General features: G+C 42.9%; 1 protein-coding gene across 3 annotated transcripts in view; it reads left to right on the forward strand.

Annotated features, from left to right (window-relative positions):
• The window catches only part of EZH1 (enhancer of zeste 1 polycomb repressive complex 2 subunit), a 28,354-nt gene that overhangs the window by 9,898 nt on the left and 3,015 nt on the right, over positions 1 to 15,441 (forward strand). For all 3 annotated transcript variants that reach the window (XM_031685519.2, XM_072939299.1, XM_072939298.1), the window contains 15 exons: positions 303 to 422; positions 1,760 to 1,880; positions 3,468 to 3,644; positions 4,778 to 4,880; positions 5,339 to 5,502; positions 5,885 to 5,976; positions 8,697 to 8,877; positions 9,136 to 9,332; positions 10,764 to 10,855; positions 11,858 to 11,898; positions 12,337 to 12,462; positions 13,490 to 13,668; positions 14,176 to 14,271; positions 14,651 to 14,732; positions 15,218 to 15,298. In XM_031685519.2, the coding sequence (XP_031541379.1) occupies positions 303 to 422; positions 1,760 to 1,880; positions 3,468 to 3,644; positions 4,778 to 4,880; positions 5,339 to 5,502; positions 5,885 to 5,976; positions 8,697 to 8,877; positions 9,136 to 9,332; positions 10,764 to 10,855; positions 11,858 to 11,898; positions 12,337 to 12,462; positions 13,490 to 13,668; positions 14,176 to 14,271; positions 14,651 to 14,732; positions 15,218 to 15,298 (1,852 nt within the window). The remainder of the gene's footprint in view (positions 1 to 302; positions 423 to 1,759; positions 1,881 to 3,467; positions 3,645 to 4,777; positions 4,881 to 5,338; positions 5,503 to 5,884; positions 5,977 to 8,696; positions 8,878 to 9,135; positions 9,333 to 10,763; positions 10,856 to 11,857; positions 11,899 to 12,336; positions 12,463 to 13,489; positions 13,669 to 14,175; positions 14,272 to 14,650; positions 14,733 to 15,217; positions 15,299 to 15,441) is intronic.

A 15,441-nucleotide genomic window follows, 5' to 3' on the forward strand; every position in this document is an offset into this window, starting at 1 on the left:
GAGGCCCTTTGCTGTTGTGTACAGCCCAAGGAGACCAACAGTTTTAGATTGAACTAAACATCAGTTGGGTGTGGGGGCACTGTGCTGGACTCTAGAGGATACAAAGGTGAATAGGAGACAGTTCCTGCTTTCCACAGGTTTACAGTCAAGTGGTTGCTTTTAGGAGCTGATTGTTACAAAACCCTCAGTTAATTAATTTGTGAGAATTAGAAGGCTACTGGGATCATTTTGGAAGGAAACTCCAATTCTCTTCTGGGTTGTGGGCTTGCCTTTCCCTCTTCATGTCATTGCTTATATTTCAGTGCACCATAGAGAGCATTTTCCCGGGATTTGCGAGCCAGCATATGTTAATGAGGTCTCTGAACACAGTTGCATTGGTTCCCATCATGTATTCCTGGTCTCCTCTCCAGCAGAACTTCATGGTAGGTATTCAAAGCACCATGGTGATTGCTTAAACTATGTGATTTTTTTTGTTGATAAGCTGGCACTCCTCTTAGGGTAAAGATTATCAGAATATACTTAGCAAAGCTTCAACATGCAGCGCACAGTGTTTTTGTAATTTATTTACTCTGAAAAACACAAATTGCAGGTTGTTCTAACTTGTTAGGTTTTGTGCTCTCTGAAGTGTACTTCTGAATTGATGTTCGTTCTTTTTTGAATGAAGGAAACTGGGCAAGACTCCAATTTTTCCTTACTACCTTGGCCCAATTTTATAACATCATGTGCAGTTAAATGCAGTCTAAATCAGACACTTCAGGCTTAAGCAGGTTGACAACTCCCTGCTGATGGAGCAATCCTTTCTTAATCCCCTAAAGGCAAGATGCTATGAAAGCAAGAGAGATAACAGAGGCACAGATGGATCTACAATCCTTTCATCTGGGCCTTTATGCTGACTCCTGCTAGGATTATTTGTGGTTCTGATAATCAGTCCTCTCTAAATACTGCCATTGCTTATCATGCCTGGTGACAGATAACAGTTCTACTGCCTGGAATAGGATATAAGTTTACAGAAGGAAATCGTCTCTTCGAATAAAACTTCAGAATAATTTTACTTGATAGTTGGAAATCTGAGAGTGACTGTTCTCTGCTTAACAACAACAACAAAATCCTTTGGTATTGTTTATTGCTAGAAAATATACATAGCTCATACTGCAATTGACTTTAGGTTCCCACTGAGTGTGAGTGGCATGAATTACAATCATAATTTTTTATTATTATTATGGAAGGTTAGTCTTAGTCTGTGTAATAAAATATACAAATATTTTATGGTTGCCGGTTTCTGTTCTAAATATTCCAGTTATATTGTAGCCTTTTTCGTCTGTCTCTCTACTTATGAGAAGAATTAGAATTGAAGACTTTTTAGACTGTTGCTTATGTGATATTTGTACCTATTTCACAATGATGTTTAGAGGATAAAATGAGGTAATATGTGAAATCACTATGAAAAATAAATGTGCTTTCAGATTCTAGGTGTTGGTGGAAATATCATTGTTAGTATCCAGCTTAACATTTGGTAGTTAATGTTCTCAAGTGGTAAAACCAACTTTTTTTTCCCCCTAAGAGTAGCATTTGTTCCCTTCCATTTGAAGTTTTGTTGGCAAAACAAAATGGCCAGTCTTTAAAATGCAGTTAACGCTGTAACCAAAGGCTTTTTCAGGAGATTCAAGCAGCAAAAAAGGCTCAGCAAAGGTTCTGTTAAAAAGGAAAGAGGAGATGGACAGTTGATTCATGACATGAATCACATCTGGTTTGATTTCAGGTAGAAGATGAGACAGTTCTGTGCAATATCCCCTACATGGGAGATGAGGTGAAAGAAGAAGATGAGACTTTCATTGAAGAGCTGATCAATAACTACGATGGCAAAGTCCATGGCGAAGAAGGTAGTGGCACTGGGCCTCTTAAGAGAAAATTTTGTTCGAATGGTGCCTCTTCTTTGGTGAACCATCATCTACTTTTATCTGCTGCCTCATGATGTACACACTGAGGAATATTTCAGTGTCATCACGTGGCTGGGAGTAAAACGTTTATATTAAAAACATGCCAGTTAAATTTTAAAAGGAGTTGGGACATAAAGGATTATGTAGTAATCAGTGGCTGGAGAGAAAGTTCAGCAAACAAGTAAGTTTGATCTTAGGCGTTTTTCATAAATCCACCCAAGGCCATTTTGTTTTCTTTCCTTTTCTCTGAGACTGACAATAACATAACGTCTCTTAGATCCAGATACCCCCCTGGATCTCTCAGAAGTTGGTTATTATATTCTGACTTTCCTAAAAGTATTACCAGGTCAACACGCAATAAAGCCAATCTACTAATACTGGGTTGTGGTGAAGGAAAGTACAGTGTTAATTGTAGGGCACCAAGCAAGGAGAACAGGCAGCTCATGCTCAAAGGAGCCAAACTTCCATTGGCTTTCAGGGAAGGGATTTTAAAGGCAGTGTGAGGGAGGGGGCCATAGGGTACATGATCAGCTTGTGTCCAGTTCTTGGATTGATTGGCATCAAGGTGAAGTTTCAAGCATTATCAGACTTCTGGCTTCAACCAGTCTAGGGTCTACGTGCTTGCAGTCAGCAGTTTTCATCTGGTTGGGGTCTGCTTCTTGTAAAAACAGCTCAGGAATGTGTCTCAGGCCTTTATCTATATCTTTCAGGGAACTGGGAGTTTGGTGGTTCTGCTAATGTGGCAGATTTATGGTCTAAATTGTTACCAATTGTGCCCAACAGCTATTTTTTGTTTCCACGTCTTCACATTTCCTAATCATTAACTCTTGAGCCAGCCTTTTTGTGACTCAGGGAGGGCCTGGGAGACTAAAGCAAAAGCCTTTTACTTCAAAGGACACTGACACAGGGGCTTGTACATGATTTTAAAAGCAAGTCATTTGTATTTAGTTGTATCTTTAGAAAAGGTTGTCAGGGTGTAAAAAGTGGGAAGATAGGAAGAGATTATCTGTGAATTTGCAAACCAGTAGCCTCACCTGCTCTTTAGGCAGTTGAGTGTTGTAGTGATGCTGTTGAAATGCATTATTTATACACAGCGCCCCCTAGTGTTCAGAGGCTGTATCCTAAGTTGTAGTATAACCTCATATAGTATGATTTTAGAAGTGTCTTTTGATTCAAATAAATCATCAGCCACAAAAACCACGTACATTTTCATTTTATCATTCTTTCTCTGTCCCATTTTAATTGTTCGCACATTTTGCAAGATTTTGGATCGTAACTACGAACTGATCTATAACTGAGGAAGTGAGGACTCCTATAAGACTGAAGCCCATACCTGGATTTCCTATTCTAGCCAGCTGAACTGTTAACAGTTGTAAGATCCAGTCAGATTATTGTAATTCCCTGGTTGTCCATATAAAAATGTACATACGTTATCTATCTGAGCCTCAGGAGTGAATATGGGAAAACCTTCCTAGAGGGATTAATAGTTTGAAATGACCATTGCTCATCCATCTAATTCTTATATTTCAGAGATGATCCCTGGATCTGTCCTAATTAGTGATGCCGTTTTCCTGGAGTTGGTAGATGCTTTGAATCAATACTCGGATGAGGAGGAGGAAGGGCACAATGACACCTCAGATGGAAAGCAAGATGACAGCAAAGAAGATCTGCCAGTAACAAGAAAAAGAAAACGACATGCTATTGAAGGTGAGTAGCATGACGTCCTTATCCCACCTTGAAAGTGACGGAGAGGGAAGAAAGCAAAAACAGAGGGGTCTTTTTTTGTGGGGGCAGGGGAGGGAGGTAATTAGGCTTATTTATTTATTTATTTATTTATTTATTTATTTATTTATTTATTTATTTATTTATTTATTAGAGACCGTACTGGGGATTGAACCCAGGATCTTGTGCATACTAAACATACGCTCTATCACTTTGAGCTATGCCCTCCCCCGAGGTTTATTTATTAAAGGCTGCTAGTACTTCTCATTGTCCTCTTAAAACATGATCATTGACTAATGGTTTAAGATAGTTGTGACCTAGCTGAAGAGGAAAGTCAGAGAACTTACAGAATAATCATTCTTCATTTCTAATTATAGAAACAGTGTGTTTGGAAAACATGTAGTTGTAAAGAAGAAAATAAAATTACCCTGTTATCCTGCTACCTAGGAATAACCAGCATTAATATTTTCTTCTGGACTTAAAAATGTATAGACTATAAATATATGTACACCTAAAATAGATACAGTGTTATATATCAATTATATCTCAATTTTTAGAAAAGTGCATGTGTAAATCCACATATATATACATTATGTGAAATTGGTATCATGCCACATATGTATACACATATATAATTTTATATCCCTTTTTATTTAATCTTACATCATGAGCATTTTCCCATGTTGTTAAGTATTTAATTATTTAACTAATTTCATATTTAATTTTACTCTGTGTTATTTAATTATATGTCCAGAGACATAGTGTCTCTCTTGTTATAATTGAGTTACGGTATCAGTCTTGTTCTTCAGCATCAACATTATGATAGGGTTCTTCTGTAGTCACGTCTCTCCATGAAAACGTCTGTTTTCACCTCCAGATTCTGTCTTGGACTGTGGATTTTGTTGTTAACTTGTAGATGATTCTGATTTCCTTATTTAGTGGTAGCCTATTACGTAAGTCCAGGTAGCACTGACCTTCATGTATTCCTAAACTGTCAATGGTTAAGTTAACAAAGCAGCTCTAATCAAAATTCTGTACCAAAAGGAAAAATGATCAAATAGCTTTGTTTGCACACTCTGATTATGGCTCTCAGGAGCTTTTTGTCATTTCCAATTCAGGCAGCAAAAAGAGTTCCAAGAAGCAGTTCCCAAATGACATGATCTTCAGCGCGATTGCCTCAATGTTCCCTGAGAACGGTGTCCCAGATGACATGAAGGAGAGGTAGGGAAAGCTGTCCCCCTCAGGCCATGTAGAGCACTTGGGCAGGACTTCCATACAAGGTTGTTTGGGGTTAATAAATAATCTTGCTTATGGTAAGTGCATTGTGATTTGCCCACACTTCTGATTACCTCTGAATGCCTATGCCCATAGTAAGGATCATCATTTGCTGGCTTTTGAGTAAGTCTGGGCAGAGAAGTTTAAAAATTTTGCCATTTTTCTGGAGAGTTACTCCAGCACCATATTTATCAAATCTTTCCCTCCCCTTACTTTCAGACGCATGCCCAGCATAAGTACAGTGGTGAACCCACTTGGTTGTACACCATTCCAAAATCAGCAGGACTCATAAAAAACGACATCCCTCCTTGGACTGTGTCTGGATGACTGTCAGGACTCAATCTGCATTTTCTCAGTGGAGACGTTCCCTTGGAAGGAACTGTTATCTCTCTTTTCTTAACTAGGTATCGAGAACTAACAGAGATGTCAGACCCCAATGCACTTCCCCCTCAGTGTACACCCAACATCGATGGCCCCAACGCCAAGTCTGTGCAGCGGGAGCAGTCTCTGCACTCCTTCCACACACTGTTCTGCCGGCGCTGCTTTAAATACGACTGCTTCCTTCACCGTGAGTGGGTCTACTCTGAAATGCCCTCCTGTTTTCCATCCTCTAGCACCATTTCCTTCTCTTTATTTTAGTTTGTCATGTAGAGTTCCCAGCTTCTGATCTGATGATGGTTTTACAAAAAGGCCAGTTCTATTTCCTCTTGTTCAGTAATAGTACAATGTGCTTCGCATGGTCAGAACAGAATAACCAGCAGCATACTGTCCCTGAGAACCCACTAGCTTTGGAAGAACTGTGTTGATGTCAGAAATGATTAAATTTTGTCACCATGATGATAGATGTTTATATCTTAATTCTCCTACAATAGCTCCTAATTCAGTATTGTTCCTCCCCATCCCATCAAGTGCATGAATTCTTGAAAACAGGACAGTTTTATGTTTTTCAGCTTTTCATGCCACCCCTAATGTGTATAAACGCAAGAACAAAGAAATCAAGATTGAGCCAGAACCATGTGGCACAGACTGCTTCCTTTTGCTGGTATGTTTTAAGCTGTTCTGCCATTGATAAACTTTGTTGAAAACTGAGCAAGAAGTGGTCCTTGGGCTTTCTGTGTCTAGGAACACAAACCAAATGAGCCAGCACATAGCACCCTGGGGGGTCATACAGTACGGAGAAGACATGACTTCTGCTCTTGAGGAGCTCCCAGATACTGCAGCAGCAGGACTGTGAAGTTAGTCTTATGGAGTGAGGTTTGAAGAGCATTGAAGGCTTTCCTGCTCTAAATGTCTGAAACTGTATTATTTGAATTGGAGGGTGTGTGTGTGTGTGTGTGTGTGAGTGAGAGAGAGAGAGAGAGAGAAAGAGTGTGAGAGGGACTGTTTTCTTTAAATGCATATAAATATAGGAGGAAAAACACCTGAAGGTACTGATGTCTTATTGTCTGGTAATCAACAGATGGACCCTTCTCTGATGGGCAGACCTTATGCAGTAGCATAAATTCTCTTGCATTCGTGTGGGGAGACAGTACACTGAGAGCCAGCAGGGAATAGGTTCAAGCTGACTTGCCAAAGACACAGTTTTGCTTTCTACACAGTAGGATGAGCTTAGGTAAAGAATAAACACCTTGATAAAATTTCTGCTAACCTATTACAATGAGGTTATACAACCAAGTGCCTTTTGGGACTGTCTTTACTGGATAATAGAAGGAAAGATGGTAGAGAGTGCCATTGGGTAAAAATCTGGGAAGTGTGCCATATGGTAATAACATAAGAGTAAATAGACTTTATCTGGTTTTTTCGTCATATGTATTGACTCCTTCCTATATGCCAAGTGCTGTGCTGAACCTTAACATACTATCTTATTTTCATGCTTACAACAACATCCTGAGGTGGAGTAACTATAGGTTGCAAAAGTGACATATTTTGCCTAAAGTTTGTTACCATGTCAGTGGTGTGGCAGTGATGAAATTCAAGCTCTCGTCTAACTCCACGTCTATGCTTTTTAATGCATTCCATGCTTTTTAAAATGTCACCATGTTACATCAACATGCCAGCATTTCTGTAACTCAAAAGGTCATTGTCCTTCTCATGGTAGTTATCCTGGAACCCTGTACATGTTAGAGATGCTCCCAATGCCCAAAATATGTGTGTGTGTGTGTGTGCATTGACAGAAATGCATATGCATAGTTTTCCTTCTACTGCTTTTTGGTAAAAAAATCAGTAGATATTCAAATATAATGCTGGACTATTTCCACCCCCTACCCAACTTTTTATTAAGAACATTTTCAGTCATACAAAGAAGTTGAAAGATGCCTTCTTCCTGGATTTAATAACAGTTTTTTCCATATTTGCTTTATCCTTGTATTTGTGTATGTTTATCTTTTGATGAACCATTTGAAAATAAGTTGCAAACATTGTGATACTTGTTTGCTAAATATTTCAGCATGAATCTAAAAATAAAGATGTTCTCTTATATAACCATATAATTACACCTGTGAAAATTAACAAGAATTTCATAACGTGTATCCATTCCATATTTAAATTTTTTTCAACTGCACCAAGAATAATTTTTTTTTCAAACCGGGATCATTCAGTCATGTACCATATTTCATTATTATGTCCTTTCAGTCTCTTTTAATCACAAATACTCATACCACTTTTTTTTTCCTTTTGGAAAGTCCAGGCTGGTTGTCTTTTAGGATGTCCCATATTCTGGGTTTATCTGTTGTTTTCTTCTGGTGTCATTTAACTTGTTCCTCTATCCTCCATTTCCCATAAGCTAGAATTAACTCTGGGAATTAATTATATTTATGTTAATCATAATTATATTTGTGTTAAACCTTTTGGGTAAGAATACATTATAAGTGATACTGTGTATGTCACATTGTGGCATTTTCACATAATATCAGATTCAATTAATTTCAGAGTTTCTCTTTTGAAATTTCTTTTAGGGACTACAGTACATTATTCTGAATATCCTTAATAATGGTAAACCTTTATCCTTTACTTGTAGATTTAGTTTTCAGAAACAGAAATCTTTGGGAACCAAGTCTGGTGAGAAGATAGATGGTCAAGCTGAATGATAATTATTTGGTCTTTATTTTTTAAAAAAGGCTAACATTATAAATCAACTATACTTCAATAAAAAAATAAAATTAAAAAAAAGGAAAAAGGCATAGCTATAAAGTAATGAAACAGTATTCTTCCAAGTTTAATATACTGATTTGAAGGGAAGTTCCAAAATTAAATAGTAATATTATATAGATTTAGAGATTATACATTTTATTATTATAACAGAGACAGTGTAGTAGAATGGAAAGAACAGTGAGGACTGGGGACAAGGAGCCCCAATTCTTGTACTCATTCTGGAATACTTGGCTGCATACTCTCAACAGGTCCCTTCCCTTCTCTGAACCTCACTTCCGTATCCACAGGAGAATGTGTTCTTAACATTCTAGACAGCTAGCATGCAAATGAATTTAAGATACAGCTCACTGGAAAGTTGATGCATAGATGCATCAGTTGTATCTTTACAAAGGTTATTTTATAAGACAGCTCTTCTGTGATGAGGTATAAGTTTGTAAGTTTTAGAATGTTTTTTGAGAAGCTGTTATGTGGTCATACCTATATGGTACAGAGAAAAAAAAAGAAGAAAAACTGTCTAGTAAGCACAGATGTTGAAGATGGTTTGTGATGATAGGGTCAGTGTGGTGGCTCCGGGCTTGTTCGTATTTCCTAACTGTAGCACGTCCCTTGCAGGAAGGAGCCAAGGAGTACGCCATGCTCCACAACCCCCGCTCCAAGTGCTCAGGTCGTCGCCGGCGAAGGCACCACGTGGTCAGTGCTTCCTGCTCCAACACTTCAGCCTCTGCTGTGGCTGAGACTAAAGAAGGGGACAGTGACAGGGACACTGGCAATGATTGGGCCTCTAGTTCTTCAGGTAAGAGAACAGAAAATGATCTTTCTGTTCCAACAGGACTCTGGTCAACCCAAGATCACTCCCTAACACAGCATTATTACATTTTTTAAATTGTTCATTCTTTCTGCAGGTTCTGCCTATAAGCAGAAGAGACAGGGAATATTTTTGTTCCTAACTATTCTGCCTTTTAAAGTAGAATGAAGAGCTGAGTTTGCAGCAAACTGCCGATGACAGCCTCACTCCATCTTCTTCTGTTTCTCTTGTTTCTTCCTCTCTTAGAGGCTAACTCACGCTGTCAGACCCCCACAAAACAGAAGGCCAGTCCGGCCCCACCTCAACTATGTGTAGTGGAAGCACCCTCGGAGCCTGTGGAGTGGACTGGGGCTGAAGAATCTCTTTTTCGAGTCTTTCATGGCACCTACTTCAACAACTTCTGTTCAATAGCCAGGCTTCTGGGAACTAAGACGTGCAAGCAGGTACTGTCTGAAGGGAGCAGGAGCAAGCCTGGGCCCTCCCATCACCCACTGATCTCTCAGCCCTTCTGCCGTCTTGTAAAGCTGCCTGTCTGGATAGAAGCTGTCATAGGCTCAGTCCCACAGGACCCTGTGCTTCTGGGCCAGGAAGAGGGCTCCCCAGACATGGGGCCTCCCGCCAGTGCCGGGCCTGGCAGTGCTCGGGGACCTGCTCTCCTTGCTGAATTCCTATTTCTGTCTCCAGCCACTGTCTAACTCTTCAGAATGTTTCTATCCGCTTTTAGCTTGTGTGGTGTGTGCTTGTGTGTGTGTGTGTGTATGTGTCCTGTGTCTCTCTCTAAATGTGGACTCCTTTCCTAGAAGAGACACCAGGTCTCTCTGGGGAATCTTCTTACCTCGCACTCCTGCTCCTGCTTCTGTAGCTGTAGTTCCGCACCCCACATTGGTCTCCTCATTTGCTTTATTCTCCAAATGTTCTGTTGCTACATTTTCTAACTACTACCCCCCAATAGCTGGACCTAGACCTTGCCTTTCTCACTCACATCGTCACTAACATCACAATTTGATAGCAGCTACTGATGCTCTGAAGGCAGGAAAAGCCTGCAGTGAGAAGACAGACTGAAGTGCGGGCACAGGGAGTCGGGTGTTAGGGCCAATTTGTCCGAAAAGGAAGGAACACCAAGCTTAAGCCCTGCTCACTTAGCTCCCTACCTTCTGGAAGAGCCTCGGTGATCTCTCCTTTGTGCTTCTGCTTAGAACAAGCAATAGAACCATGAGCTGAGTGCCCTTTGCTTTCATTTTGGAGCTCATACCTGTTTCCCTGAGGCACAGGTTCTTGACCTCAAAATCTGCAGGACTGTGTGTAGAACAATGTGTGTGTTTTCTGAGAAGATTTATAGTTTTCATGGAATCTCAAGAAGGCCTTTAACCAAAATGGAAAAGAAAAAGCTAAAAAGCAAGTGCTCTAAGGGAAGCAGCGTGTTGAAAAGGAACCAACTTTCCAGAAACGTTGTCCTGCTGAAATAGTCAAGGCTGTGACACTTTTATGCCAACAGAGGGAGCTAGTGCTCAGCCAGGTGGTACCTCATGTCCTGCCTTAGACTCTGTTACACAAGCTACATAGTGTTCCCGCTCCTAGGATGAGGCAGACACAGCTGGTTGGAATTGCCCTACTCAGGGCTTGGTAGGCAAAGCAGTAGATGGAAGCTACTGACCAGGAAAGCTGTACCTGTGCTAGTATTTCTCCTTCTTGAATCGTGATACACACTTAAGAATCAACTTCAGAGCCAGTGACCCCATGTTCCAGGGCCACTCTGTCCCGTTGTCTACCCTCACACTCTCCAGAACCCTCCCAAGCCCAGCACCTGACAGGCTCACGTATCTGACCACTCAGCTCAAGAAGAAGTAACAGGTCCTGTTGGACTTCTCTTCCAGGTCTTCCAGTTTGCAGTCAAAGAATCACTTATCCTGAAGCTGCCAACAGACGAGCTCATGAACCCCTCGCAGAAGAAGAAGAGAAAGCACAGGCAAGGGCTGGACAGAGAGCTTTCTTCCACCATCACCTGTGCCCCGACCTCACCTTGTACTTCCCTGCTGCCTCCCTCTCCAGCCCCTTCCCATCCATTAGCACTGCCCAACAGGGGGCCAGCCTTCTCAGCCTTCTCAGCCTGTGGGTCTCTGCCCTTCCCTTGTCCCTTTATGCTGTGGACCATGAAATAACCGGTTTTCCATTTGTAAGCTGCTGGCCGGTAGGACGTGAGCTGCCTTATGGCTCCACCCTGAGGCCATTTCGTCTGTTGGGTCGTTAGTTACCACTATACCCACTTCTCAACTCTGACCAGAGTTTGGTTTTTTTTTTTTTTTTTTTTTTTGGCACCTGTTTTTCTAAGTTGCATAATGACAGTCTTCTAGGTAGCCTTTGCTTAGGGTTGGAAGGTTGGTTTGGTGTTTTTTTTTTAATCTGACACTCTGCCTGGCTTTGTTCCCTCAGAAACTGACACCAGTTCTAGATATAGAAGGAAATCCCTGTGGCTTCTCCCTTTCAATTCCTTCACTCAGAGCAGATTCCTAAAAAGCCTTCCCACCTCCCCATCTTGAAACTTTAATAGACATAGAGGGCTGGGTTTCATTTTGTATGTGTTTTTTGTTCTTCTACATATGTTCGGAGGGGAGGGTATAGCTCAGTGGTAGAGTATGTGCTTAGCATGTACGAGGTCCTAGGTTTAATCCCCAGTACCTCCATTAAAAATAAAATAAATACATAAATAAACCTAATTCCTCTACCCAAATACATACGTTTGTTTACTGAGGGGGTGTTGTTTGTGTCTAAATCTTGAGGAATAGGCCAGCTGCACGTAGGGTGGACTCCAGCTTCCCTGGACCAGTGTGAAGGCCTCCTGTGAAGGGCTTTGGGGAGAGGATCCCCAGACATCAGACCACAGTCCCTTAGAGCAGGTCATGTTGTCATTTACCCAAATCTACAGAGTTCCCCAGGGCCACAACCCAGAGCCATGCTGTCTCTCTTTCAGGTTGTGGGCTGCACACTGCAGGAAAATCCAGCTGAAGAAAGGTAAGGTCCACCAGGGCGCTCGGCTCAGGCGGCTCCTGTGGCCACCCCTCCTGCTGCTCCCGCTGTGGCGGCGCTTGTTGACCCTGCACAGCTTCCGCACGTGCAGGTTCCCCTGCAGAGCTGGGAACAGCTCAGCTTCTCACTGCACCCAGGAAGACCTCTTAAGAGGTAGAGTTACAGGCCTTGTGGTCTCTGACTTTCGTCATGTGCCACCTGCTGGGTTCTACTCTTCATTTAGTGTTTAAAATAATCTGGCCATTTCCAAAGCAAATCACCCCTTTGTAGCTTATTAACTACCATCACCTGTGATTGCATCTCCCTTCAGATGCTAAATGTGTGTCCAAGGTTATGGTCAGAACAAGCCTCCTCTGAGTGCGAGGGAGGGCAGCTCGGGAGCATGGGCGCAGCAGCGTCCTGGTCTATTCTTTACTCTCCTAGATAACTCTTCCACCCAAGTGTACAACTACCAACCCTGCGACCACCCGGACCGCCCCTGTGACAGCACCTGCCCCTGCATCATGACTCAGAATTTCTGTGAGAAGTTCTGCCAGTGCAACCCAGACTGTAAGAGTCCTCTGTTTGCCTCAGCACCCCAGATTTCCCTTCCCCCACCCCGTCCCATGCCCTTTGCTGCTTATGGGCCTTCTGATGTTGCCTTTGCTGTGTTTTAAGTATTCTACACAGGAAATAAGATACTTAAGACCTAGAAAATATGTTTTTTGAAAATCCTTAGGTAAATGATTCTAAAAGCATCAATTATACAGAAATCAGATGCTTTCCCACCTTCACCTTCCAGGGCAGCATTAAGAAACATGGGAATCTTTTCCCTTAAGGCACAAACACAGCCTCCCTTTTCAGGATGTTGTTTTACAACGTGTACAGGTTGCAGTTCTGTGCATGTCTATTTTAGTCTCATATCTGGAGGTTTTTTGTTTGTTTGATATCTGGAGTTTTAATATCAGGTCAGGCTGGATGTCAGCAGAAGATGGAACAGAGGCTCAGAGTGCTTCTCCCTCACTTCCTGTCCCCCTTCCCCCACCCCCGCTCAAGACTGAGCAGTTTGATGGCAGCCCCAGAGCTTGCAGAACTTGTTACCCAGGCAGTTGTGCTAGAAATACCTCCTAACCCATAGCAGATATCAATCTTAACCACAGAGGAGGGGTGGGTGTTGTGCTGGGGAGGACAGTGGGTGGAGGAGGGTGGCATAGAACGGATGCCTTCTGTTCTCAAAATGATTCTTGTTTTGATAGGGAGGATTTACCAGTGAAAAGCATTGATTTCTTTTCCTCTGGGGCACCATCCACTTCCCTTCCAAATTCTACCAAAGCAGGGGGAGAGCATTGTTAGGGAATCTCTAGGAAACACATCTCCAGAGTCAAACCTGCTTTTTTGACTCACGGGTATGAACATTGGGAGACACTCCATTTTCTCTGAAAAGCACTTGAGTATGCGATTTTTGAGAAGGGAGCTTTTCTCCTATTTTGCCAAATATCCTTGAACCCATAGCATTGACTTCCCCACTGTCCCTTGAGTCAAACCTGAGCCCTAGCTTTAGCCTGCTCCTCTTCCTAACCCCTGTCCTCTCACACAGGTCAGAATCGCTTTCCTGGCTGTCGCTGTAAGACGCAGTGCAACACCAAGCAGTGTCCATGCTACCTGGCGGTGCGAGAGTGTGACCCTGACCTGTGTCTCACCTGTGGGGCCTCAGAGCACTGGGACTGCAAGGTGGTTTCCTGTAAGAACTGCAGCATCCAGCGTGGCCTCAAGAAGGTGAGGGCTTTTCCCAGGACTCTGGGCCAGATAGTGGAGTGGGAAAGACTGAAGTGTCCAACCGGCCTCTTTCTACTGGTTTCTTAGGGGGTTTGTACATCAAAGTGGTAGTAGATCCTAACAGACACACGTCTCCCGAGTTAATCATGTTTTGATCCCAGTGAGGGATTAGAAGAGTGACCCCATGAACTGGCCAGAGAGGAGCAGAGAGGATGGACATGTCGTTGACGTTGTCTGTTTTCACTCAACACACAGCATCAGTTCCACGCACTCAGGTCCAGGAGGCCCCGAGGTCTAGAGGAAGAGGTGTCACATCTTCCACCACCTCCCTTTTTTGTTTTTCCTCCCACCAGAACACAATGGCTTAGGCCTTTTTCTGTTTTCAGATCCTCTTAACAGTTGCTAGTTCTTTCCACCCTGCTCCCCACAGCACACGTGCACATCCAGCACACATCCCCCCGGCTCACACACACCCTGTAGTCTGAGGTTTGACTCCCTCTTCCCCAGCACCTGCTGTTAGCCCCCTCAGATGTGGCCGGATGGGGCACCTTCATTAAGGAGTCTGTGCAGAAGAACGAATTCATTTCTGAATACTGTGGTGAGGTGAGTGCTATCGGTTTGGCCCACACTCTTATCTGGGGAGATACTCTTTAGAAACCCTGATTTTCTGTGGGCCAGACTTCTGTGAATTAATCTCTAAATAACTCAGCTGGGTTCTCATGTGGCCTCTCGGGGGATCCCACAGAACTGTTTGCAGTCCTGAAACAAACCACTCTTCTTCAACTTTTTGGCAACTCTTAATGCAAGGGGGGCAGGTGGGGACTCTGGTCAGCCTTAATGCTGGTCAGCCTGGGTGGGGATTGGGATGAAATAACCCAGGGTCTCCCACTTACAGTTCTCATCGTGATACTCAGTAAGGGGCAGGGGAGCATGCCCTGAGCAGACAGCCGATCCCTTATGTGTTCCTTGTCTGTCTCTGCAGCTCATCTCTCAGGATGAGGCTGATCGACGAGGGAAGGTCTATGACAAATACATGTCCAGCTTCCTCTTCAATCTCAACAATGGTACGGAGTCGCCTCCTCTCATCCCAGGGTGGTCTCGAGCAGGTCTTCTTACCAGATTCCCGTGGCCACAGTGCAGGCTCAGATCAGCTCTGAGTCTTCCAGCAGAAGCTGAGCACAGTGGTGAGGCTGAACTCACAGACACCATTAGCCACAGTTTTCTTGCTTTGGGAGAACCTTCATTTCCAGGTTGTGTTTGCAGTCAGAGCACTGAGCACTTATACCTCAGAAGTATCCCTGCCTAGCAGATGGGGAAAGGAGATCTGTGATTCCAGCAAGACTGGGGGTGGGGGACCCAACGGGAGTGCTTCCGCAGGAGGCTGTGTGCCTAGGCTGCTGGCTCCCTCAGCTCCTGTTGGTTTGCTGGGCTTCAGAATTCCTCCTGGATTTTATTTGTTCTGTTACTGTTTAATTGATTTTAAATTCACGTCAAGAAGCTACAGAGTTGCTTGGTGAGTTCACGGCCTTCCTTGGTTTACTTTATACAGATTTTGTAGTGGATGCTACCCGGAAAGGAAACAAAATTCGGTTTGCAAACCATTCAGTGAACCCCAACTGTTATGCCAAAGGTGAGTTCCCAGCAACCTGGGAGGTGGGGTGAAGGATGGTTGCTCCACTTACTGTGATTTCTATCCATGATTCAGTTTGTTTTCATAGCTGATTTTTTTTTTTGTCCAAAGATAATCATGATTAATACCCGGTATCATTTTGA

The sequence above is a fragment of the Vicugna pacos genome, chromosome 16 (genome assembly GCF_048564905.1).
Source record: "Vicugna pacos chromosome 16, VicPac4, whole genome shotgun sequence".
Classification (NCBI taxonomy): domain Eukaryota; kingdom Metazoa; phylum Chordata; class Mammalia; order Artiodactyla; family Camelidae; genus Vicugna; species Vicugna pacos.